This window comes from Trematomus bernacchii, unplaced genomic scaffold, assembly GCF_902827165.1.
Source record: "Trematomus bernacchii unplaced genomic scaffold, fTreBer1.1, whole genome shotgun sequence".
Classification (NCBI taxonomy): Eukaryota; Metazoa; Chordata; class Actinopteri; order Perciformes; family Nototheniidae; genus Trematomus; species Trematomus bernacchii.
In genome coordinates, this window is record NW_022987782.1 from 3,062,746 (window position 1) to 3,088,828 (window position 26,083).

Below are 26,083 nucleotides of genomic sequence, written 5' to 3' on the forward strand. Positions count from 1 at the left end.
GATTTCTTTCTGTCTGCTTGCCTGTGTAAATGGCAGCCAGTGGCAAAGCAGAGTCACACTCACATAAAGCCTGTATTACTGTAGTCAGGGTTCCTGCAGGTTTCACCAACTCAAATGTAAGACTTTTTAAGACCTTTTTAAGACCACTTTGAATAAAATTTAAGACCTATTTCACGGCAAGAAAGTATGAAGGAAAATTGCGATGAAAGAAGAAATACGTCCCATAATTACTTACAAAGTAAATGTATTCATGTTCAACATAAGAACAATGACTGAACATAACAGCATAACAGTACACAGAACTGTGTTAGCGTGTTAGACAAAAAGTGTGTGTGTGTGTGTGTGTGTGTGTGTGTGTGTGTGTGTGTGTGTGTGTGTGTGTGTGTGTGTGTGTGTGTGTGTGTGTGTGTGTGTAGTGCTAGATCGTATACCTCCTGGGTTTTAGGCGGCGGAAGTGACGTAATCGTGGATGAGAAGTCGGCAACTTTTGTATTAAAAGTTTAACGTTTACCCTAAATAGAGGAGAGTTCCGCTCACTCACGCCTTGTCACAAATATGAGGTTCATTAACGAATAATGAGATCATACTCTATAACAACATTAAAATGTGTGAAATATACTTAAATTTCAATAATAATGGTTTGATTATTAAATAATAACTTACAGTTCTTATTTGTGTTGCATTTGTGGATAAAACCCAAAGAACATTTAGGATATATATATAAATAAATACTGGTCAGATATCCACCAGATCTTTTAGTGATTTTTGTCTCTCTTGGAGAAATTAAATTGCAACATCAAATACAAAAGTTAATCTGAAACAAACTCAAATACCATAATGAAATTAATCCACAAATTAGGATTGTTATAACTTAAATGTTATACCTGGAAACACAAATACACAACAGAACATAATACATTTAATATGCTCGTCTCTTGTCCTGGGTGGCAGATTACGTCACTTCCGCCGCTGCTGCACTAGCTAACGCTACATTAGCAAAACAAACGCTTTTTTGCAAAAGGTGCAGCGGGCTTCAAACACGTTCCCCTCAACTGTTTTCAACCAAGCACTAAATTCGATGTTTTCCAACCAAATATGGTTGAATTTACACTTCCCCATATTTGTTTGTAAATAGATTTGAAGATACCTGAGTTTCTGACTGCCGCTAGCTTGGTTGCTAGGTTACTAGCTGGGTGTTCTCCGATAAGGGGCCGGGGGAAACAAAGTTATTGATTACTGGTTCCATGTTGATTTAATTCAATACAAATTGTTGGGGGGAACTGAAAGGCTCTTATGGCGCAGTTCCACTACAGCGCGGAGCTCGCTTTAAGCGTGCCGTGTCGTGCCGTACCCGTTTTTGGTTGCGCTTCCACTAGGCCTAGTTACGGCCCGGCCCGGCCCGGGGCCACTTTTTCACCTCTTTTCTGGCCCGACAAAATTGTGGTTCTATCGGGGCCAACAAACAGGGCTGAGTCGGGCTGAGTATGCTAAACTAGAGAGAGGAGCGCTGGCAAGAGGGCTCCAACTACAACAAGATGGACATATTTGACCGTGATTTAATTGTAATACACGTTTCAAAATGATGCCGAAGTAACAACATACTGATACCGGTTAGTAAAAACCATGAATTAATGCTTTGTCAAGTCTGCAGACAGACGGCAGGCGAAAAACCTTTTAAAATTCGTGTTTTTCTAGATGGAGATTGGCTAAGCTAACGCAGTATATGCCCCGACCGTCCACACTCACAACAACGGCCTATACAGACATAAATAAAGCAGCGACTGTATTCACCATGACACAGGCAGTCTGTGGTGTGTACTTGTTTAACTTTTGTCGAGTTTCTGAACATATATAAGGAGCTGTGAGCTCTGAGTGCTAACAGCTAACGGCTGTGTTGTGTTTTCTGGAGTTCTCATTGAAGATGACGTCACGGCTCCGCCTACACTGCGTTACTATAGTAACTACCCCAGTTCCTAAACTGTAATGGAAGCGCAGCATGAAGTGAGTCGGCCCTGTTAAGACCCAACGCGGCCAAGCCGTACCGAGCCGTACCGAGCGTGGCCGAGGCCGACCGTGTAGTGGAAATGCGGCATTACCGTACTGGTTACTTTGCAGCCCGGACATTTCCCCCAAAACACATTTAGACGCGATCGCAACAAAGAAGTACCTTTCAAATCCCATCATTTTTAAGACCTTCTAAATCATATTTAAGACCTTTCTTATTTTTTTGGTCATATTTAAGACCTTTTTAAGGCCTTAAATTCAGATGATCAAATGTAAGACTTTTTAAGACCCCGCGGGAACCCTGTGTAGTACTTGCTAACAAACTGCAACCAGTTCCAACCAGACGTGGAACACATTCACCCTGCACACTGCTGTGTCTTTCTGACAAAGCGTGGGCTATAAACAATTCATGTAGGGACAATCATAAAACACACAAGTGTTGTATTTATCTGATAAAGCCTTTGGAAAAATAAAAAGTGAACAACTGCAACAACAACAACTGTATTTAAAACAATGAATAATTTCAATTTTTTTTAATTAACAACAAAGAAAAACTATCAAATCAGTACTGCAGCCGTTTAATCCTCTGTGTCTTCCCTGAATCCTCATAAAGTTAGTGGGTTTTCTGTAACATTTTTGTGTGCTTACTTCAAAAGCTGCTAGTAATTACACATTTACATTAAAGCGGCGACCACAAACAGCCATGATGCTGCATGCCTTTCAAGTTCCAAATGGTGTTTATTAAGCCTCTGTTTTCAAGACAAAATGTTCAGTGTCTGTCTATTTAATCTCATTTAGTGGAGAGCATGTCCACTTACTGTATAAAAGGATTATAATGGATTTATAATGATTTATTCTGTGTACCTATCAGTCAGGATCACTTATTTATCCAGTAGCCTAAATGGAATACTATCACACAGTATTTAATCATAAAGGTCCACATTTTGTTCAACACACAATTTAGTTTCTGACAATCTAGACACAACAGAACATACAGAGGTTGAACATTGTGTTTGTGTTGGACATAAAAGGGGTTTGTAAATATTCTATTATTTATTTCAGTACTAAAAGTGAGTCAGTGTGAAGCTGTGGGCCATTATCCAGAGTGTGGAGCAGCCAATGGATGGGAGCATTTAAACCATTGTCTGCTGTGTGGGACAACCGTCTCCAGCACCCTGCTGCTCTGTGCTGTTCTTTCCCTCCTCTGGCATGGATGACCCCATGTTCACACCTAGGAGAGGGGCGGGGGGTTCAGCACTGTCTCTGATATGCCCCTCTTCATCCCTGATACCCCGGTAGCTCTCAGTCAGGCGGCTCTGTGTCCACACGCTCACCCTACCACCTACTGTGGGGCACCAGTGGAGTGGATCTGTTGGATGTCATGATAAGGCCTCTTTCCTCAGATCAGCCTGGATTACACTAGATTACACTGGGTTTAGGCAGCTGGAACCGATCCCGCTGACCATTAATATTTGACTGTAAATGTACAGATAAGCCCATTGCCAAATCACCTCTATCTGTACCTATGGCTCCAGGCTCTGTGGCCTCTGTGGCCAAGAAAGGCTGCAGAGGAAGCTCCTGTGAAGGTTTCTGATAGGGGCGAAGGACTGCCGGCTGATAAGAGAGGTGTGAACAGCAGTGTAAACTTTCACCGCAGGGGGCTAGAATGACAGAGCATCAGAGGCTGAAGGGTTGCAAGGCTAGAGGAGTGGACGTCACAGAACTGGGCCGTGTCACACCTATCTCATATGTTTTTGTATATGGAAATATTTACTGTATGTATAAACTCGCCAGCATAAGTGTTCCCTGTTTTAAAATATTTATTGTTACGTTTTTTTTAAACAATGTGAACTAATCATTTGGAGTTATGATGCATCGGGCCCTCTTGTTATTTATTATACTTTAATTTTGATGGCTGAGAGCTGATGTGTCAGACAATCTATTATTGAAAATGTAATTTTCACCTTTTTCTTGAAGCAAACTTAATTTACTTGTTAATAACAGTTTAGTTTGACACGTATTAAGAAAGGTTACAATTAAAAATGTGAAATCATTTTATAAAACATGTATTGGTGCCTTACAATACCTAGATGAAGTGATTAAGTATGTAGACATCATTATATTAAAATAAATAACTGAGTGGTACTACAGACACAGATTCTAGGTCCACACCATTAGAGCCATTTCTCAGATTTAACGCAGTCTGCTTCTTATCACACTGTCGCACTACCCGTGCCCTAAACCCTCCCTCCTTATACCCCCTACACGTTGTTGAAAAGCACGACGGCATGACCTTTAACATGTTAATCAACTGCATTAAAGAGCCTCTCAAACAGAACTGATGGGCTGGGCAGATTGGACTGACAGGGCGACTGACTGACTGGCCCAGAGGCTAAGAGGGATCCAGGAGCAGCGGCGCTGAAATGCCGTCGCTAACACATTGAAGGTGGCAGAGGTGGTGGGAGAGTGTTGGTCATCACACGGCTTACAGCTTAGCCAGCTTATTAGTTCAGTAAAGGGACCTTCCATGCTCTCAGGGTTGTCAAACACTGCTTTGCCTCCTCGCATGTTTAGGTCCTGTCTCATACAGGCAGAGGGCCTGTCTGTCAGACACAGATGGAGGTGAATAGGTGAAAGTGATTCAATGATCCTGTAATGTCAGAGAACTTGACTAGCGCCACTAAGCTCAGCAACAAAAAGCCACACAAACCCGCACAGCCACTTGCGTCACACACACATGCGTCACAACACAAGGACTTTGTGCCGACTTCTCTGCTCCAAGATTTTCACCACAACAAAACATGTCTACATGTGCTAATGCTGAGACTATGACTTTCCTTTTTGAATGTTAATGATTTGTAACAAGTGGTAAAGTGACGGCATGTGTAGAATATGCAAAGTGCACCAAAAGGACAAAGTCGCAGTCACCGAACATGGCTATTCATCAGAGAAAAACTGAGAATATGATCACTGTGTTGATATAGCTAACATGAAAGAGCAAAAGTATATAACTTATATATAAGAGGGTAATACTTCTAACTAGTACACCAAATGGATTTGCAACAGATCCACTAGAGGTGGTGTCTTCAACTGCCTCATTGGAAGATATGTTGGTACAACTTTGTAAATGTGTCATTACAAATAGCTTTGTACCCTAAAATCTATTATCCATATTAAAGTTGTTGTTGACTGATAAGGCACACGGTCATATCTTATGGTGGCTTACTGCATGCAGAGCACCACACATGTTGACAAGTGGTCTCTCTCCCTGTGTAGAGAATGTCTGGATTTAGTGTCTGCACCTGGCCACAGATCTTCTGCCTGTCCAGAAACAGGCCTCGCAGAGTCACTTCAAAACAGAGCAGACTCATTCAGCAGTCAATCAGCCGACTTCATTTCCTCCCCAAATGCTACATGTCACAACCCAACCCTCTCTGCTGGAACACTCACACATTATTCTCCTTTGTCTCTTCGCTGTCACAATGTTGTGTCAGCATCTCATGATATTGTGGATTCATGAGATGACATTTCCATAAATGTCCAAGTCTCAAGGCAGATTAAAGATATCCTAAAACCAGGGATTGTAAATGGAGATTAAATATGTAGTCGCAGCTTCATCCTGAAGCAGTGTGTGTTTTGCATGGCAGTTCATTCAGGCTGCCTTTACACGGGAACGTTTGCGTTTATGCACAGTATGCGTTTTCAAAAAAGTCTTCCGTTCACATGCATTCGTTTCATTTAACGTGTCTGTTCACACGAGACCGCTGGAAACGCTGTAGTACATATGCCGGGACTGTAAGTGGCGCTGTACTTCCACACGAGACCGCTCGAAAGCGCTGGACACGCTGTAGTACATATGCCGGGACTGTAAGTGGCGCTGTAACTTCCGCCACAAAATACACCAAAAGCAGCGAAGAAGACCCCGGAGCATGGTTGCCATGGCTACCCTTCTGTTTAAGCCCCGCGGTGGATTTAGCAACATGTAGTAGTTCATGTAATTCTCCATGTCCACTTGTTGCTGATGGTTGTGGTAGAGGAGCTGTAGATGTTGTACTAACATCTGTAGCATGGTCAGTAGCAGTAGCACTAGCAGTAGCTACTGGCAGTAGCTACTGGCCATGCTACAGCAGTGAGCAGCAGAGGTGGGGAGAGGCGGGGCTATCGTTATTTTTTCAGGAAATATTCGTATAGAGGCGATTACACGGAGCCGTTTGACCCCCCGGAGCGTTTCGTTTGCAAATCTATCCACCTTGGGACCCGTTATCGTTTGTGGGGTCCGTTTCTATCGTTTTGTTATGGCCTCGTGTAAATAAAAGGGCTATACGCAAGAGAAACTATGCAGATGCAAGCCGTTTCGTTCTCGTGTAAAGGGGGTCTAAGTTAGTGGTATAAAAGTATCTGTGATTTCTTGTATGTAGTTTGTAAGTGTGTATTTCCAAACTTGGTCTTAGAACATTCTCTCGTGAGACATAGCCTTATGAGCCACTACTGACCAATTGGAGCACAACGGAAACTCTTACCATCTGTAGCAGTTTAACATACAGTTCAACACACAAATGGGAACAAAATATCAACACACCTCCCATTCTTCATGCATATACACATAAGCACAAACACAAGTCAGATAGCAGCAGGGAGCATTAAGTGTACCCCACTGCTTTCATCTTGCCTTCAATCAGATAAATTAGCTGCCTGCTGTTTACTATTCAGTGTGCCTCCTCAGTCTGGGGGTTTGCCGCCTTTTTATCCCCTGCAGGAAAGAAAGTTCTAGAAACAGTACCAGGAACATCTTGATACCAGAACAGCTACTGCACGGCCTACACTTCACATCAGCCTAAAATATATCCATATTATATCGAGAACACTTATGAAAATGTACATGAAACCACTTGGTACAAGTGCATACACATGTATACTGTAATGAAGCTTATGTCAGAGGCTTTGCCTGTTTTTCCCGGGCATACCCTGGAGAAAATACAAGGCCCTAATGGTGCTGTCAACCACAGAGCTGACAGGAGGCTCTGAGGTCCAAAGCCCTGAAGCAAAGTCTGCATATTGGCTGTGAAACTCCTCACAGAAGCAACGGATGTAGCCCCTAGGCTGGTTGTCAGACCTCCATCCCAGTCCAGACAGCGTGAGCAGTCTGAAAGCTGATTAAGCTAATACACACTGTGGGTACAGACATACATTAGCCGCAGCTTTCAAAACACCAGATTGTATTCCGCGTTAAAATGTTTTCCTTATTAATTTTGGTAATGAGTGTGTTGCCAGGTCGGTATTTCTCCCTCCCTCCTTCTCTGTCTCTGATCTGCTATAGACCTGGATGTCAAAAAGTGTGTTTATGAGTCATGACATAATGACAACCTTTGGGTTAAGGGCACAGCTCTTTTTTGCCTCTATTATTTCTCTTCCTGTGAAAATAAAAGAAATCCCAGGGAAGCAAAGGGCGTCAGTAGCCCCAGAATACTGATGCCGCTGATAAGGCTAGAGGGACTGATTCATGTGAAACACAGGTTGGAGCAGAGGCACAATGTTAGGGAAAGGTAAACAGAGGTGGAAAAATGACAAATTAGCATTCCTTATTTTGTGTACACTCTTATTTATATAGTTTGAGGGAGAAAAACAGAAAAAACGAGACACTGATCACAAAAAAGTGAGGGAATGAAAAGTGGCCATAAAAGTTGAGTTGAAGATGAACAGTCACAAGGCCTTGCATGGCCTTTAGAAACACTCAGGCTTAGATTACCAGCAGAGCAGGATGCTCTCCTCACACAGGGCATCATAACTCTCTGCAGCCTGGATGACACCAGGCAGAGCTGTTCACATCGACAGCTCCATTAACATTCCTGCCTAACCTGGCAGGAGAGCGAGTGAAGGTTAAGTGGGGTTAGAGGGTGGGGGGTAACAATTTTAAGGTTCGAGTTGGAAGAAAAGCATATTGGCGTATGGTGTAAAAGAGACAGAAGAAGAGGATGTCACAGACGGAGGGTGTCGTGACCCAGGTAAAGAGCAGAGGGAGTGATGGGGGGGCAGGGGGGGCCGGCGATCACAGAGGTCTAGACCTGCTCTGTACACAAAACCCCCAGAGCAGAAGACTGACAATAACACCACAGGTCTGCATCACTGAACTAAGAGTGTATGTTGGTTCGTAGGTTCAACTTTAGGAATTTAAAAGTGTTATTCTTTATATTAAATACATACAATCCACCAAGGAATACAAAATATGACATGGAGGAGTGCTTCTTGAAGGGATTGAGATGATCAGGGGCTCAACAGTGGACAGAATAGTTGGACATAAACCAGGCTACTGAGCACCCACTGCCTTTAGCCATTATTCAAAAAGAGCTGCGCTTATTGACCCTGTTCAGACCTAGTATTAACATGTGTCATTTGTGATGGAATCACAAGTGAAAAGTACTAAGAAGTATGTGCAAACACACCCAAGATGCGGTGAGATCCAACTTAGACTACATTAAGAAGTGGTTTGTCCACATTCTTTTGGCAGTGGGTAAGCAAATGAGTCCTGGGCCACATTGAAGGTACACCTACTCAACACCAAAGCATATTCCTTGAATGATTAAACCTACTAAAACTGATTCCGATTCTGAAATGTGTTACTGTCTGTATATTTGAGTTTTCCCATATCAATTCTGCTGCTAGAATGTAATAACCAAACTCTGAGAGACAGACAAAGTGAAGTGAACTCCTAACATACATTATTTTTTTCGTATTCAGAGCAGGGAAGTGAGATTAAATAACAAGTATTTGTATTTGTATAAGAAGGGACAATACCCAAGTTGAATGCCAGGTCCAAAAGGGCTATTGTACCACTGCAGCTTGAGTCAAGTGGAGGTAACTCCTGGCCTTGTTTCTCTGCACTGCTCACTGCCTCCATGTCCAGGGAAGCAAAGTTGCTTTCAATCTCTGCATTTACTCCTCATGCATACTGTATATAAACACTACCTAAGTACCTATGTATACATACACATATGTATACATCCACAGTAGAGAGTTAAGTATGTGACAAGCATCAAGACATTCAACCAAGTGCAAAGTAAAGTCAAACAAATGGAGTACGATGAATTTCACCTTAAACTTGGACATTATGAAATATCCCTGTAAATCATACAAATATATTTTATTTACAGGTTTCGGCACACACTTGTGTATTGGAATATTTTCAAAAATGGCTTTATCATTCTCAGACTATGCCTGTGTATATGTGCATGTTTGAGCATAGGGAATTTAAATGAAAGGCGAAATAACGTTTGATTGGATTCCTGAAAGCATATACTTTTATTCTCAGGAGAGTAAAATAAAGAATGAACAGGCATTTTATTAAGGTCTCACCTTATCCACACTGTGCTCCATAAACATCATTCACACAGTCTAATCCTACAGCTAGGGTGACAGCTGGCCGGTGTCATAGTTTAGTAAAGCTTTTTTTAGTCGAACTGTTAAGCATGAGTTAACATTTTCATAAGCTAGAAAACAAGCTATTAAACACATCTGTCATAATTTGCCGATGCCCTCCACATAGTGATGTCTAACTACCTTACTGGATATATATTATTTTCACTTTAGCTTGCCAATTAAGGAGATATTACCACTAGTTTGAACACAAGCACAAACACTTGCTTCTTGCCTTAGCCGTCGTCTGGTTGTAAAGAAAGTGCAGCTTTAAATATGGCTCATTTCCACTGGTTATACTAAGTCATCACAGCATGACTTTTGGTTATTTTATGGGAAATGATGGCAAAGTTGATACTGTGTGGTCTATGGGGGACTCTGAAGACAAATGAGAACTCTTCATACAAAACTACAGAACTCCAGAGAGGGAGAACTGCTTCCATATTCTGGGGATACTAATGGGGTGGCAGAGTGAAGAATCTGAGAGCCATTTTTAAGCCTGTCTGTCGCTGGGATAAATCCCAGAGGTGTTGGAAGATAAAAAGATAAGAATTTTAACAACATGCCCACATCATAGCTCTCTTTATTTCCCTCTAAGAATCAGATGATTTCAAACAGTGCTCTTTACTGGCTCCAATAGTGTTTCTGAACATGAGCCAACCCTGAAAAAGAACCTAAGGCCTTGTAATTGGTACTATTGAGTTCTTCTGTGTGAATGAGTGTGTAATAGTAAGCCAGTTATATGGGATAATTCAACATTAGTGTGGGTTGTGTCACATTCCATTCTTGACTGAGCCTCACTGAACCACTGCAACTGCAACCCCCTCCCCCTCCACCAGCCCAGCCCCCACCTGGTCTGGTTCCTACCGACTGATTCTGTTAATTACTTTGCCTTTTTATCCTGGGAGAATTGTGAGAAATCGTTCTCATCGCCACCACCATCCAGCCCAAACCTACACCGCAACCCCATAACCACCACTGGCTTAATGAATTACATCTTAACAGTGCTACAGCAATAATGCCAACATGTCTACATCACTTTTCCACCCTCCTTTCCCTCAACCACCTTTTCATCTTCTCATCCTCACCACTGCTGCTTTAAGTGGGACCTGGAACCACTAACTTTAATATTTCCCCTTTTCTCTTTTGAAGAGCTAGTGCTTCTGTAGCTTTCTGTGGTAAACCTTTGCCCACTGTGTATACACAGATTCATTTGGGCAACCGTGCAGCCTGGGAAAATGTGTTTAAAGTGCAGAACTGGGGGGGGGGGGAGTAGGGGGAATGGGTGAAGAGATGAGGGAAGGACATGGCTTGAGGGAGGAGGCACGCCGCGGCAGCTGAGCTGTGAAGAAGCTAATGGGCTCTCATCCCCTTCCCACGACCACCGCGTGTTTTCTGATGGTCACTCAAGCGACCAGACACATATTGGTTTGGCTACCGGCACAGAGCTCCAGTCAGCCTGCTTCAATACTGCCGATTCGGCATCTGACTGAACTCTGGTTATCCTGTGTGACTTTAGGACTGGCAGAGTATGAATCAGTAACCAACCTCTAATAATTTGAGGAGGTGGTGGTGGTTGATCTCATCAGTTGAAACAGCAGCGATGAGATGAGAGGCAGAAACATGGCTCTTAGACAGACACTGATAAACTTAAGAGACGTGAACAGGGAGCCAACACAAATAAATGTTTGTCTCTGTCAGCAACTATGAAAAGGCATGGGAAAAGGACATTCTCTATCACAGGGCAACTGCTAAACCACAGCAAGTTGCATCAGCACATCTGTACAGTTTATCATGCAGCTTAAAACATCATGTCCGACAATGTCAATTTAAAGCAAATAACATCTACACTGCTACTTTACTAACCTAAATAATTGTTATGGGAAAATAAGAAAGAAATAGGGTTAGGTAGATACCTGGCTCAACTAAATTAAACCGATTACGATGTGTATCACTAAAGACAAAGACCTGGCCCCCTGCAGTCACTCTGCACATTATCCTCTCTAAGTTGTGAGAATAAAACCCCAGAAACCTGATTATGCAATCCGGGGAGCCAATGGTTTTGATGTGCTGTGTGAAGTTTGATCCAGTGACAACATTCAATTACATAAAGTTACTTAACTTAATTGAGCTCCTGCACCTCTGCCCTACTCAGGATACAGTGTAAACAGCTCATATGCTACACAGTAAACCCAGGATTACCACTGTCCACCTTAGCAAACAGACAGCATGTCTTCTTCCATTAACAGCACACACAACATGAAACACGATGTGAAACATCTCTTATTACTAATGTGGATCTTAAAGGATACAGCTGGCAGAGTACTTTGTGCTCTCACTCTCTCGCTGCCTCTTTCTCTCTAGAGAGCTTAACTTGTAATTAGTCATTGTAACTCTGCAGTCACATGGGAATTTAAAATGATGGGAGTGTATAAAACTTGGGGGGGGGGGGGGTCTTGTGTTAGTCTCTTCACAAAAAGTCTAGCTGACAAACATTAAAAATGAATTGCACCTTGGTGGGAAATGAATCAGGGTGCCCTGGGAATTACATTACGCCCAGTAGCTGACAAGCTAGATTATATTTTCCAGCTGCTGAGTAACAGGGCACGCATCTCGCTCATCCCCACAAAGAATAAAAGGAGAAATGCAGAGAAGGCTATATACATTAAATTCCTTTAGGTGTTGCCTAAAAAGTTACGAAAATAAAACTCAAAATGAATTAAGATGCTACTTATCGTTGCAGTGCAGCTATTCTGTCACAAAATATCAAAAAGTCTACCAGCTGTGCTAAATTGAAATTGTATGTGGAAACAGATTTTTTAATTGTTTTGTTTTTTAATTGGCTACAAGGTTTGACACATATTTGGCATTTGTAAACAGCACATTTGATAACAGCCATGAAAGGCCATTAGGTCTTTACAGAGATAATTTTAATGAAACGGATGAGCTTATATCCTCACCACTTTCATAGAGTAAAAAAACGTCTCGCTCATTTTCCTCTGACTCTGCCCGACCTAGACGGCAGCTTTTACAAGTGAAACAGCAGTGACCCAGAATTACCTCTTTTGATACTCAAATGCTAAATCTCTAGTCTATCTGTCTCACTCACACAGCACCCTGATGCCCGACACTGACAGCTCACACCAGGAAAGGCTGTAGTTGAACCACTGTGTTTCCCTAAACTGCGGTTAGTCTTTGCTTTCTGCAGCATCAGACCTGTCCTAGATGGAGAATTACTAAACATTATTGCTTTATTATTAACCCCTGTGATTGGATATACATTTGTCATTTATCAAAAAATTCCCTTTTACATTAAATGTGTCTGGTGTTGCTTATGAAGTGTTGACTGTTTGCTAATTATAATGAATGTTCTTTCTGGGGTATTCTGGTTTTACCGCAGCTATAGCCAATCATTGATGTGCAATTTGCTTTAATCTATTTACCAGACCAAGCATAAACCTCAAGCTATGACTATTTTAAATCTTTAATTTAGATAAATTGAATGATATTCAAAAAAGTTTTTAGAATGGCCCATGCTAAATGGCCGCATGGAAGCTGTGATATCATGTAGGGGTGGAGGCTAGCCTGAACAGCAGCTTTAGCCCCAGTCACACTCCAACACAACCCCATCTCTAGCCTCAGCCCTTATCCCTTTGTACCCGATCCCTGTCCCTCAGCCTCACACTCCAGCAAGGATTTAAGCACTGTGAGAGTGGCCTAAGTAGCCCGACACTTCACAGACGAACAGCTCCAGTAATGGGCCATGATTGACCTCAATACCAAGCTCTGAGTGGGTTCCCTTGGGTCTAATCTCCACATTACCTGCTCTGCTTAACACACACTGACTGACAAGACATGATGTGGGCGGCTGCCTTGAAGATTAAACAGATTGTTCAGGAAGTTACAAAGTTGTTAAACAAATAAACAGCTCTTATGGTCCAATTTCATTACCTGAATGAAATCTAAATTGAGTGTGGGACCATTGTATTGTGCATGCTGCAGAACCTGGAGCCTTTGTACCACATACTGTATATATATAGATTCTTAATTTTTTTAAGTAATTTCGGTTCCCGACAGCTACACAGAAGGCCACGTTACTAAGAAAGCTAGCTAAAGAAATTTTCTTTTGTGCATTCTCACAGGGATGTAAAATGAATCTATTATTAGAACCATTTTGTCTAGTGTAGGTCTATCAGCCTGAGGAAATTCAGACCAACAGCTTAAAGCCATCACGCTGCTGCCTGAGACAAAGCCAGACTGTTGATTTAACACTCAATGGAGTGAGTGAACACATGCAAAGGAGGGGAAAGAGCATGATAGATGGACATATGAAAGTACGGCAGGCCTTTGAAAGATTGAAATGGAGGAGGCTACCAAGGGAGATCCCAAAATTCACACCCCAGCTACGGTGTCAGTTCAACCCATTCAATGGCCACGGTTTCAGAGGGGAGGCAAAGAGATCATGTGTGGCAAATGTTTCTAAGTGTATGCATGCCTGTGCACGTGAGTGCTACTCAGTGAGTGTAGTGCATGCATGTGTGTTTGTTTGAAATGCTCAGATCAAAGTCAGGTGGCGCTTTATACCCACCTGCTGTCATTAGTCTTTAGTACAGGCCAGATTGTGTAGGATCCCAGCTGCTTCTGACTGCTGTGGACACAAATACTGTACACACACACAAACACACACGAACACACATGCATCAAACACACATGCATGCACACGTTCAAACACACCTTATCAGTAAAGATGCAAATAGATATACATAGCAACTCAGCAAATGTTAATACTATTTAAAAACAATCTGTACTAATGAATGTGTGATTCCTATTATCAATAGAAATAATCCGTTTCCTTTACAACTGTAGAAAGATGTTGTTAGAGTACTAAAAGGTAGTTCAGTGTTCAAGAAAACGTTGTTTTATCTATAAGGGAACTACATATTGTTAGTATAAGTGTACAGGGGGGCAATTCTCCAAGGGTTCATTCCATGTAGCTTTTATAATTCCTTCCGATATGTTTAAATTAAGATAAAAGATAACTTTGTTTCCCTATTCCCACAGCTCCCACGGAATGGTAAAGAGATCAAAACTGGAGGGCTTTATAAGGAACATCTTTAACATTTGCTCTGCTCTCAGTATGCTTGATTAAATGTAACATTTTGAGATCCCAGAGTTCTGAGAAAAGCATAAATCATTGTCTCGCAGCTGCTGGCGTGCCTGGGGAAAACACATGCTATCCCTCACTCTCTCTCACATTTTGTCTTCTCTGTGATCATAAAGCCCACCCGACCCTAGCCCTCCCCCTCTGGTGCACGTCAGGGTGGTGGATAGTGGGGGGGGAACACCTGCAGGCTGCCGCTCGCCCTGAGGTTCAGCATAAACCCCAGCTCCTCACACGCCCTCCAGCCCTCGCCTCCCTCACACTGCTTAGTCTTTCCCATCCATCAGCAGAGACAGGCCCCAGAACAGCCAGCCACTGACGGGGATCTAACTGATCAGGCTGTCTTTATAGTAGTAGCAGTGTAGCATTGGAGGTCCATACATCTCCTCTCTACTCTGATAAAATGTACAAATCATGAATAGATCTACTAGCCTTAATGAATACAGCATCAGTGTGTGCTAGTGAAGGATGACCTGTGCCTGGCTCTCAGCTGGCCCTGCATGTGGAACACTGAGCTGTGCCCTTCTCAGGCAGCCTGCCAACCTGCGGCCTGCCACCGTGACTCAAACTCCCTCACCCCTGACCTCCTCCAGCCAGACTCCTCCCACTGCTGCCTGGCTTTCATCCCCATCCCTCACTATAGTATACTTTCAGGATACTTAATAATGGCATTGATTTCTCATTATTCTTTGTGTCATAGCAGAGCACCAGCATGAACCATGTTTGGTTGTTGTAAAAGGAGAGAAAATGAAAAAGAAAAAAATGGGATAATTCTTGGCTATCGTAGTACACTTCCAATGCCAAAAAATAGTATTGTTGGTGGGTATATCTGGAACTAAAGAGGGGAAGAGCGTCTGGGACTGTCAAGTTGTTAATGCTTAAAGGGTTAACGGCAAGATATGAAATGACTATAGGCCTTTGGATCTATAAAAGACTATTTCAAAGCAGATTTGCTTAGATCTTCTGCGTTAAAACCCATGACTGTAATTGTTTAATTGTTTATAATGTTCCAACCTCAACTCTGGTTAATAGAAACACATCCGTCTGGGTCTGGAGTTCTACAAGTGTATAGGGACTCCTTCCAACCGCCATCCTTTGCCATCCAACCTTCAGTAAACTGGAATTTAGCTTTTGTGGTAAATAATTAGACAGAAAACAGATGTCGCTGGCCATATTTAAAAGTAACTTATTGTTGAATTAACTTTGCTGTGAGAGAGATAGAAAGAAGATTAAAACATGTGTAAAAGCTGCCATTAGAGTGCCCGACCACAAATTAAATTATTTGAACTATGTTTACTTTAGTTCAGGGGAAATTTGCTTTTGAGTTTGTTTCAAATATTTCAGGCAGTCAAGTGTGTTAAAGACAGAGGTCAAAACAGTATAAGACAGAACTAGACTTGAGTTGAGACGGTGACCAAATAGTATATCAGAGGTGGCCTCAGAGATTTGGGCATTTCTGGTTCTTCAAAATGGGGAAATGCAAGACATGGATGACATGGCTTCTTGGATGAATCAAAGGATACATAAGGAAAAGGATGGCATTTTCCAACACTGAGATCACACATACATGACCAGTGGAGAAACACTGAAGACAACGCTTCTCTAGACTAATATTCAACTGCAGTCCATCACATTCACCAAAACATGAAACAAATGCATATGTCTGTGAAAGCACCATGGCATGTGAGTATTTACAGAATATTCAAACACTTCAGTGACTATGTTGGTTGCTTGATGACAATTATCAGCTAGCTCCCCCTTTCTTAAACAAATGTTTTGCTTTGAGAATTGGGGGAACAGATCCCACATTACTATTGTGCTTTTGGTTGCATCTATACAAAAACCAGAAGCAACTAATCAAAAGAAAAAGAAAATACAAAAGTTGATTGTGGCTCATTACATCTTAATCTTTTCAGCATGTCTATGGTGTAAATAGTTAGCCGTTCTCTTACTTCCTTAGCCCCCTCCTACGCTCGATGTGTAATGGTCACGCTTTAAGAATTTGCTAAATGGAATCAACAGAGCCACATGGGATGAATAAAATGTGTTTGATGCCAAGGCCAAGAGCTCCAACAATGTCATGATCACAAAATGTTTAGCCTCTGAGTCGGTCCTATGGGAGCAAAGGGTACAGCCCATTTAGAGTGGTGCTAACTCCACCTTTCCATGTCTGACTAAATGAGGCGTTGGAACCATCAGTCCATTAACACCGCTCTAACAGGCTCCCAGTCACCCTCTGGACGACAGCGGGGACACGGCACATGTGAACTGACCAAAGGCTTTGATGTAATCCCCACCACCATACAAAACACAGACATATAAGTAGGCACCCACAAATGCCTCTGAACACACACTGCGTTTGGAAAACTGTTCTTCAACAGCATGTTTGACACAACATACACATGCACAGAGAAATGCTCGGCTGGAATTGTTATTATTGAACTGTTACTGCTGTTACTGCTGACTGTAGGGACATCTCAGATAAAAGATATAGTTCTGGCAGAAAGTGTGTGTTAAAATAGAGTTAAAAATACAATAAAGTTCATATTCAACTTGCTTTTATTCATTCCTTTGTATAACCAATACAAATGAATGTCTCATTAGACTTTTAGGGAACAAAAGGAATACAGATGAAAGCATGATGCTAAAATGGCCAATGGAAAACAGATTTTTTTCTAGATTTGAGATTAAAATGAACCAAAAAGAGAGATAGAGATAATAAGAAAAAAGCAAGCGAGAAATACGGAACATTAAAGCCAGAAAAAGAAAAAAAAGGAGAGTATTGAGGCAGTGATGAGAAGGAGTGCAGTGATGAGAAGGAGTGCAGTGATGAGAAGGAGTGCAGTTGACATTTCTCTGTGTTGGAATTCAACAGACACTGGAATAGAATGGCTGCCATACATGGAGAGATTGAGATTTAAGAACAATTTGGAGTGGTCTCTTAATTGTGTTGTATGTCTGTAAATCTGTAAAGGGTAAAACCACCCCTTGCAGCTTTTGGGGTAGATGGGTAGGAAAGGTTTGAGAGAACACTGGAGACCAAGCTGTATGAATGAGATGCATTGAGTTGTAGGCATTTAATAACAAACTCACTTAATGACGCACAACAGCACTTTGAGCTTTGGAATCTGAATTGTATTTTGAGTCTTTTGGAAGAGCTAATAAATAATCCCACACCCTTCCTCTAAACACACATGCATGCACCAACACACTCTCAAACCGACACCAGAAATATAATCTGTGGTTTTAGGGTGCATTCAAGAACTGCAACCTGACATCAGTGCGGCCTGCAGCAGCAAGCCTGGAGTGTTAGCTGTTGTTAGTCTGCCCCGTGCTGAAAGAGACTAACTGATATTTAGAAAACTCCTGCTGCCTGTAAAGAGACATGCCAACCCTGCCTCAAGGATACTGGCGTGGAAAACACTTATCGGCTTTACCAAACAAATAACTGAAAGGGGGCATTGCGTGACATTATAGGAGGAAGGAAAATCTGACGACCTAAACAAACTGAGACTCTTGCATTAGATGACCAATAATTGAGATGGAATATGGACTACTAGAGCCTGGGACCAGTCCAAACACCAAAACCACGACCAGAAAATGAGTTTAAAAACAAAAATATCAGTGTGCAATGGTGATTTCTGATTTCCAAAACACACATGCTGAGTAAGAAAATGTACTACAGAGCATGTACAATGATAGATGCATTCGAAAGAGAGAGTTGCAACATTACAAAGCTTCTACCTGAGTTCCTGCAATCGCCTCCTTGCTGTGGGACTTGGACAGAAAACACCAGAAGGTCAGGAGCCAACAAAGATTCAGGCTTGCGGATCTCATTCAGCCAGCGGCTCATATGGAGTTCTTTGGTGTCAGACGGGCCCTGAACCAGAGGAACCAGCTTTTCCTTAACCCCCTCTCCCGAACCTAAGAGTGAAGCATTCAAGGCAAATTAATATATTATGCGTATGTTGAAAAAACACTATGTGTACAATATTTTCATACATCACCTGCAGATGTTAATTTTGAAACAAGACAATTAACTGCACATGCTTTTTCCCGTCTTCTTTCTATATTGACAGCTGCAATAGATCTTATAATCTGCCTGACATCATGTGTTCAGTTTGACCTTGTGAACTCTGTGCTATGACACTAGCTCCAATAACATCCTTGCTGTTAAAGACATGGCCAGAGACCAATGACAGCGCCTCAGGAGAAAACAGCAACTGAATCACAAAGCTGGAAAGAAATCAAGATAAAGATTGAGCGGGAGAAAGAGAGGGAGAGAGACAGAGTGAAGTGTATCAAAGTATAAGCTAAAGAAAGTCAAAGAATAGTCTAGTCGCTCTCCCTCCTACACAGGCAGTAAAGTTTTAACAGGGCACAGCTGCACACACCTGGGGTCCTGGCGCACACTTTTACAGCTCCCACGGTTCCCGAGGCGCATTTCACCGTCGCACGGCTGCAGAACTTCAGCTCCAGGTTTTGGACCGAGCCCTCGAGAGTCGGTGACGGGCCCGGAGACTTCACACCTAATAAAAAAAAAAGAGAAAAGTGAAAATGAAGTGCAGTCCGGCAGGTTTAAACACTGCTGCTGTGGCTTCGTTAAACACTTGATTGGCCTTTAATTGGTCTTGACCCCTTTCTTTCCCTCTCAGTGTTTCCAAAGGTTCTGAGAAACCAGGTGCTCTTGAACACAGATATCACCAACACAACACAGAGTTTGTGGCATATATCTAAACTCTGGCTAGTGATGCCCTCTGTTTCCAACCTGTTGGTGTGACTCCATACAAATAAGTCAAATAAAAGTGCATCTATATATTATAGTGAGCCTTAAAATGTTGTTAAACAGTGAACTTTGCCATAAAGCCACCATCTCAACAACACATTTGACTAGTTTTACGAGTTTTTTTTGTATCTATGTCAGTCGTATTTATATATTATATATATACAGTATATTATACTATTTATTGAAAAGTATTTCTATATATGTATTCATCTGTGAGGCACATTTGATCTGTATTTTTATCCTTCTGGATTTAGCAAGCTTCCTGTGATAACATGTAAAGCTCATAACAACCATTTGGTGCCCAGGAAGAAAATAAAAGAGATGTAAACCATATCATTATCAACTTCTTAGTTTAAATGTTTCACAAGATGCCAGCAAATCTACAAAGTTGAATGACATGTTTAGTTAAATAGCAGACTATTAGGAGCATGAGTATTAGGCCAATATAAAGGGAATATCTTTCCAAAATAACGTCCAACACAGTAACGCCAGTATCCAGCTTAGTGTCAACTACAACACACCTAACACCAGCATTACATCACAGGAGACTCAAATGCTTTTCACTATACCATTGATTTTCTTTCTTTTTTTCTTCTTTTTAATGGTAGCACATGGAAGAATCTTCCGTCTGCCATTTTTCCAAAATGAAACGGAGTGGGGGGATTACACACTCGCCATTATGACATGTCAATGTTATTCCTATGGTGAGAGGCTATTTCAAACACAACAAGAGAAGGAGGGAGGAATAGCTGGCTTACTTTAAGATACTGAGCAGTTTAGGGAGTTGTGTGCCAAACAGGCTGTTGAGAGAGGAGAGGAGGATCCATCCATCACATGCTACATTCTTCCAGGGAGCTGGAACTGTCCCAGGGAGTCACATTCAATTCTTACATCACCTGTTCCAATAAGGCTTCACTTCTCAGAATGATTCCCTCTTACAGTGATAGCACTTCATTCCCTACAAGTGTCCATGGCACTGAGTCTATAACTTAGTGAAGGTTTTGTAACAATAAGGCACAGATGTAAACAGATATGTACTGGGCATGAACAAAGATTATTTGGGTAGATTGTTTTAGAAATTAGCTATATTATTTGTATTTGTAGTTGTTAATTTCCACCTCTAAAAGTTCAAAGGATGTTCAATGTTAAACAGCAGACAGTGTCGATACACACAGGATTCACATTCAAACAACACAAATTTGAAAAGATGAAAAATAGCCTCTTGGCTAACCTCTTGACCATTTGGCTTTTTGCATTAGAGTACTAAATACAGTATGATTGCAGCAGGGATGAGTAGGCCTCCATTCAGACTTACTGTTCCCATGAGTCTCCGCTCTTTCTGGAAAAGATGGAGATGTTCGAAGTGCAAGCTAATCTGGAGCACAACAGGGGCCATTCCCTCTTCTCTATTAACTCTTTGATAAGTGAAACTAGGGGAATCACTATCCAACATTGCTTAAGTAGATGTCCTAAAGGGCACAGTGCACCTGCTGCATGGAGGTTTTGCGTGGGTGGGCGGGGTCTGGACAATGTTTTGTCCAGCTGTTAGACTATAAAAAGTAGGGTACACAGGAAGAAGAAAAACACAATGGTTGGTAGTTTGTCGATTTAACAGTGGTATCCACTTTGGTTTATGGATGTAAGACACATTAGTGTGTGTATTAAAGCCAGACATTGTGTGAGTGAATGAGTGAGTTTGTGAACGTGTGTGGTGCTATTACTCCAGCAAGGGCAGGTGCAAGTAGTGCATTAACACACAGCTAGGGGCCAGAGACTACAGCACTCCATCAAACACTGTGAGGGCAACAGTGGGCAGCTGGATTTACCATCCTGAAGGTGGAGGAGAGAGAAAAAAATAGGAATGGAAGAAGGGATGGAAAGTCAGTTAAGAAGTACTGAGGGATAGAGAGAAACATAATGAAAGAATAGATAAAAAAGAGAAAGCACAGATGTAGAGGGCAATATGGGATGTGAAGGCTGCTTTTTTGCTCTCTACATACCTCAGTAGTTAGCGTGCACATGTCCCAGTGTCTGTGTGTGTGTGTAAGTGTGCAAGACATCTGCAGACGTGCCATGTTTTACACATTCCAACATGTCCTGCTCTTGCTGCTTTGAGGAATGGTATGGGAACATTGTCTGCTCATAACCCTAGACCAGGCCAAGTTACATTTTAAAACAAGAAGTAAAGTGTTTGTTTTAGCCTACATTTAAAAAACATGTGTGATAATACCTTAGAAATAGTATGCAATGTTGATTCTAATGCTATGGAAAGGGGTTTCTTTAACCCAATAACCCAGGACATTCACACAGGAACACTGAATTGTGGTTTGACAGAGAAGGGTAAGGCAGAAGTCTTTCTCTTGGTGTGAAATATATGTATGTTCTACTTACTAATCTCCATTCAATGCAATTACATTAAAGTCATGAGTGAAGATTTCGCCTGGCCCTGCCAAGTATTATTGCATTAGGTGTTTATGTGTGATGGTGATCAGCTGACAAGAGCAGGTACAATATCACCAAACTCTAATGGGCAAGTAGTCAGACAGAGAAGGAAAGAAAATCTAAAGTACTAAAAGCTCTAAGTCTGGCAATGGGCCCACGGCAGCCAGGGGGCTGACAGAAAATGAGGTAGACATAGACAAGTTGGGTAGACCAAAAGCAGCCAACTGAGCCATTAAGTGCTGATGCAGAAACAATAAGTGTCTCTCCTTAGTCAGGAAGGGCTGAAGTAGAAGCAGTAAGTAGGAGCAGGAGGTCTTCTGGCACCTTGCCCAGTACTAACACACAGCAAAAAGAGAGAGACATGCGCAGAGAGTGGGACAGGAAGACAGACAAGGTGAGCCAGTAGTAGTTAGTTAGTGCCCTCAAACTAAGACTTTGCTGCAACAGCCCATGTTTGAATCCAACCCATGGCCCTCCGCTGCATTTGGTCCTCTATGCCCCTTTTCCCCCTTTGTTTGTTTGTAACATTGTGGTAAAAGTGTCATTTTATTTGTGTACTTTCTACCTTGTACTGACAACAATAAACAATAACAATAATTCAGCTTGCATGGCCCTTGACTGAGCAGGGCTTGTGTTTTGTGCTGAAAAACTTCACTTCACACAGAGGAAGCACTTTACATACATTTCAGCTACAATAGCAATTGCTAATTGTCATTTACTGTGGCAGTTTCCATTGCTAATAAAACACACTAACTAATACAATGTAAAAAATATGACATTCGATTATTTAGCACCCACACACAGGCGCAAGATTTTGACATAGAAACCCTCCCAATAGAGTTGTGTGGACACACACACACACACACAGCTTATACCAGTGGTGGTAGTATGACAGTGATGGGGTGTAAGTGCTCGTAGTAGCAGAGGCTGGTGGTCTAATTTCCATGATTACCCCCCCCCCCCCCCAGGTGATGCTCCCTTTCCGTCTGCCCACTGAAGCAGTGACACATGTTCTCTGCACTTTCAAACCTTGGTTCTCTCTGCCACCGAATTACCACAATTAACAAATCTTCATGCGGAAGCAATTTGGCCAACACTAATGGGCCTAGGCAGTTGGGTTTGGGGATGGGGGGGGAGGGATGCAGAGGAAAGCTGAACGAAAAGTTATAGACCAAGTGAGAAGGATGAGAGTAAAAGAGGGGAGACAGATGTGCGTAGAGTGAACAGAAACATGCGCTGTGACACAGACGATTCCCACAATGCCGCTTGTAAGGAGATGATTAGTCCGTGGTCAGATAGGCCATTAAAACACAGTTCTGGATGAGAGGGCCTGCCTCTCAATATCGCATATCCCTACAGTAATGCTGCCCTGACACATTTAGTTAGGAAACAGGGGCACTCTGACTTTGAAGTAGCAGCCAGGACGGAATGTCAGTGTGGTTCCACCATGAGATAGATGTTCCAAACTCCAGACCGCAGCTAATGACTGTAAAGCAGCCCCTCTGTATCACTCCCCCCCTCTGACTCAACAACTCACACTTGCTCTTTATCAGACGTTCTCTCCCTCTCGTATTTCCCTTATGGAACAGTATTTAAGAGTAACTAAGTAGCGAGTTATTGTTTATTAATAATGCTGTCTTTGCGGGGGCTGGTGTGTGTGTTTGTGTGTGTGTTGTGTGTGTGTGTGTGTGTGTGTGTGTGTGTGTGTGTGTGTGTGTGTGTGTGTGTGTGTGTGTGTGTGTGTGTGTGTGTGTGTGTGTGTGTGTGTGTGTGTGTGTGTGTGTGTGTGTGTGTGTGTGTGTGTGTGTGTGTGTGTGTGTGTGTGTGTGTGTGTGTGTGTGTGTGTGTGTGGTGGTAGCCAAGACGTGACTGGGGTTTTGGTGCTGCTGAGACACCTCAATGCGAGTAACAGAGGAAATGTCTGGCAAATGTATGGCCTTGTGACATGGAGCTATGTGCTCAGTCGGCACTAGTCACTACCCTTAGATGGGACAGCTCTGCAGACACTACCAGATGACATAAATACAAAAATATGTCATTGATTCGGGGTTTGGTAATATTCAGAGAAGTCTGTTGTGGGGGCTTTTAAGCTCATTCTACTTACAGTGCATTTTGCTTCATGTCTCTGCAGTGCTCTTTGCTAAGTGTGTGTGAACCTTTTTAAACATGTTAGCCAGTTATTAAGCTGCTAAATTACTTATTTATTGAACTTTTCTTTTTAATCCTTTACTATGCACTGCTTTATGTAATGTATCTCTTATGATTATTGGTCATATTCAAACCATTATTTACTTTTTAAAGAAAATAAAGGATTGTCTAGAATCACTATCCTTTTATTTGTATAATAGAAGGATAGTGATTTAAGGTTTTACTGATGCTTTCCTCATACGATATCATTTTATTTGTTATTATTAATTAACCTTTAAATGTACCCTTCACTCTTATAATGGGTAAAGTCGGGACTTGAATGTTCCAACCCTTAATGACGAGAGCTTAAATCTACAGAAACTCTCCCCTACACAAATGTGTAACTCTGTTATTACACCCACATAACATCATTTCACCAATAATACTATTTTATTACACTGTAATTACTATGTTATTACCCCCAGTTTAGACATGGACACAGCCTGTCATATGGCAGATGAAAATATCATCCTTGACCAGAAGCTAGCAGATGGAGAGAGGAAAAGGGGAACAATGAAAGGGGAATCAACCATTTGGTTGTTTGTGACAGACCTCAAGAACTTTATGTTCCTCTCATCCCATCAAAGACATTAATAACCATGTAGTGACTAATTAGTGGACAACACAAACTAACCAACTTCTGTTTTGCATTCCACTTGCTTTTCTCATTAGCTCTGGACTGAAGGGAGCAACATAGAAAGAGCAGCTTCAGGAAGACAAACGAAAGGAGGAAGGCCTGAGTCTGGATTGACTTAAAACATCATCACAATCTGCCAGGAGTGGAGCGAGGGCCGTCTGTAGCTCATTGAAGTTTTCATTGACAAGAACCGTCTCAAGTTCCATCCAAGATTTATTTATCGGTTCTCTGATGCTGACACAACCTTTTTAATGTCAGAAATAAGGTTGCATATGGATGAAAAGCCCTCTTTCTTTCTTTCTCCCTCCTGCTTTCTTCCTACCCTGATGTCAATCCGTGAAGCAGACAAGTAGACAGGCAGAAATGTCTCTTAAACCAATAAGTTACCTCTTCCAAGAAGTATGGATACTTGAGTGAGGGCCCAGGCCAGGCTAAAACAGACTTCTTAGGGTTTTCATTAAGCTTCCCATCTCTTTACTGACATGTGTGACTACCACAAACCATGAAAAAACGCTCATGTCCTTTCTTCTTCTTTCATTGTGGAACATTGCAAAAGGGCTATCTGGGTATAGATCGGTTGGTTCTGGGACCAGACAACATTAAATGCACAGCGTACCAGTGATTATCTTACAAAGGCGAAGGTGTGATTCCCCTCCAATAACACAGAGCTATTACACCTATTATACCACAGCGGCACAGGGGGATTTGTGTCAGACCTGTGCTCCTGAGGGCAGTTAGATCACAGGGAGGTGAACTGCTGGACATGACAGGAGCAGCCTTTTTCAAGCAGTGCAAAAATGCGTAAAGACTGTTGTTGACATGCATCTTCTAAGAGATTGCATTTTTTTCCAAGTAATGGGAAATGGGAAATAACAGTATAAATAAGTCTCCTTGATATAACCTTGAATAGTTTTGCTTTTGTTACTACTCTTTTTTCCTCTTAACTACCCTATCCCCCATTGTATGTGTAGGGGGTACACAATTATTGTTTTAATAATGACACTGTTAGGAATGAGAGCATAAGTTCTGGACTATATATCAACATGAGTCGAGCCACAATGCAGTGAGCACATGCTTGCTGTATTCAAACATTCTTGCAGTCACTTGCCTAAAATGGGATCGCATGCATTCAGGGAGATGAAGATGGGTATACATCTGTGCATATATGCATGCCTCTTGTGTGTGTGTGTGTGTGTGTGTGTGTGTGTGTGTGTGTGTGTGTGTGTGTGTGTGTGTGTGTGAGAGCAGTGTTTTTGGGCACTGAGGCTAACCCCACACCCTCGCTCTCACTTTTCCCTGAAACCTTTATTTTCCCTCGAATTTTCATTTTTCATTCTGCTCATTATATTGCTCACTCTCTCTCCTCCTTTTCCTCTGTTCTTTTCCCTCAATATCTGTCACGCTAAAGTGATGTCACAGCTCGTATATTACCCAGCAATCCTCTAGAGTACGTCTG

General features: G+C 42.0%; 1 protein-coding gene across 1 annotated transcript in view; it reads right to left on the minus strand.

Moving 5' to 3' along the window:
* Positions 1–26,083, minus strand: part of LOC117497404 (vacuolar protein sorting-associated protein 13B-like) — a 392,696-nt gene that overhangs the window by 261,766 nt on the left and 104,847 nt on the right. The window contains 2 exon segments of the mRNA XM_034149383.1: positions 18,320–18,499; positions 18,970–19,104. Of these exon segments, the coding sequence (XP_034005274.1) occupies positions 18,320–18,499; positions 18,970–19,104 (315 nt within the window).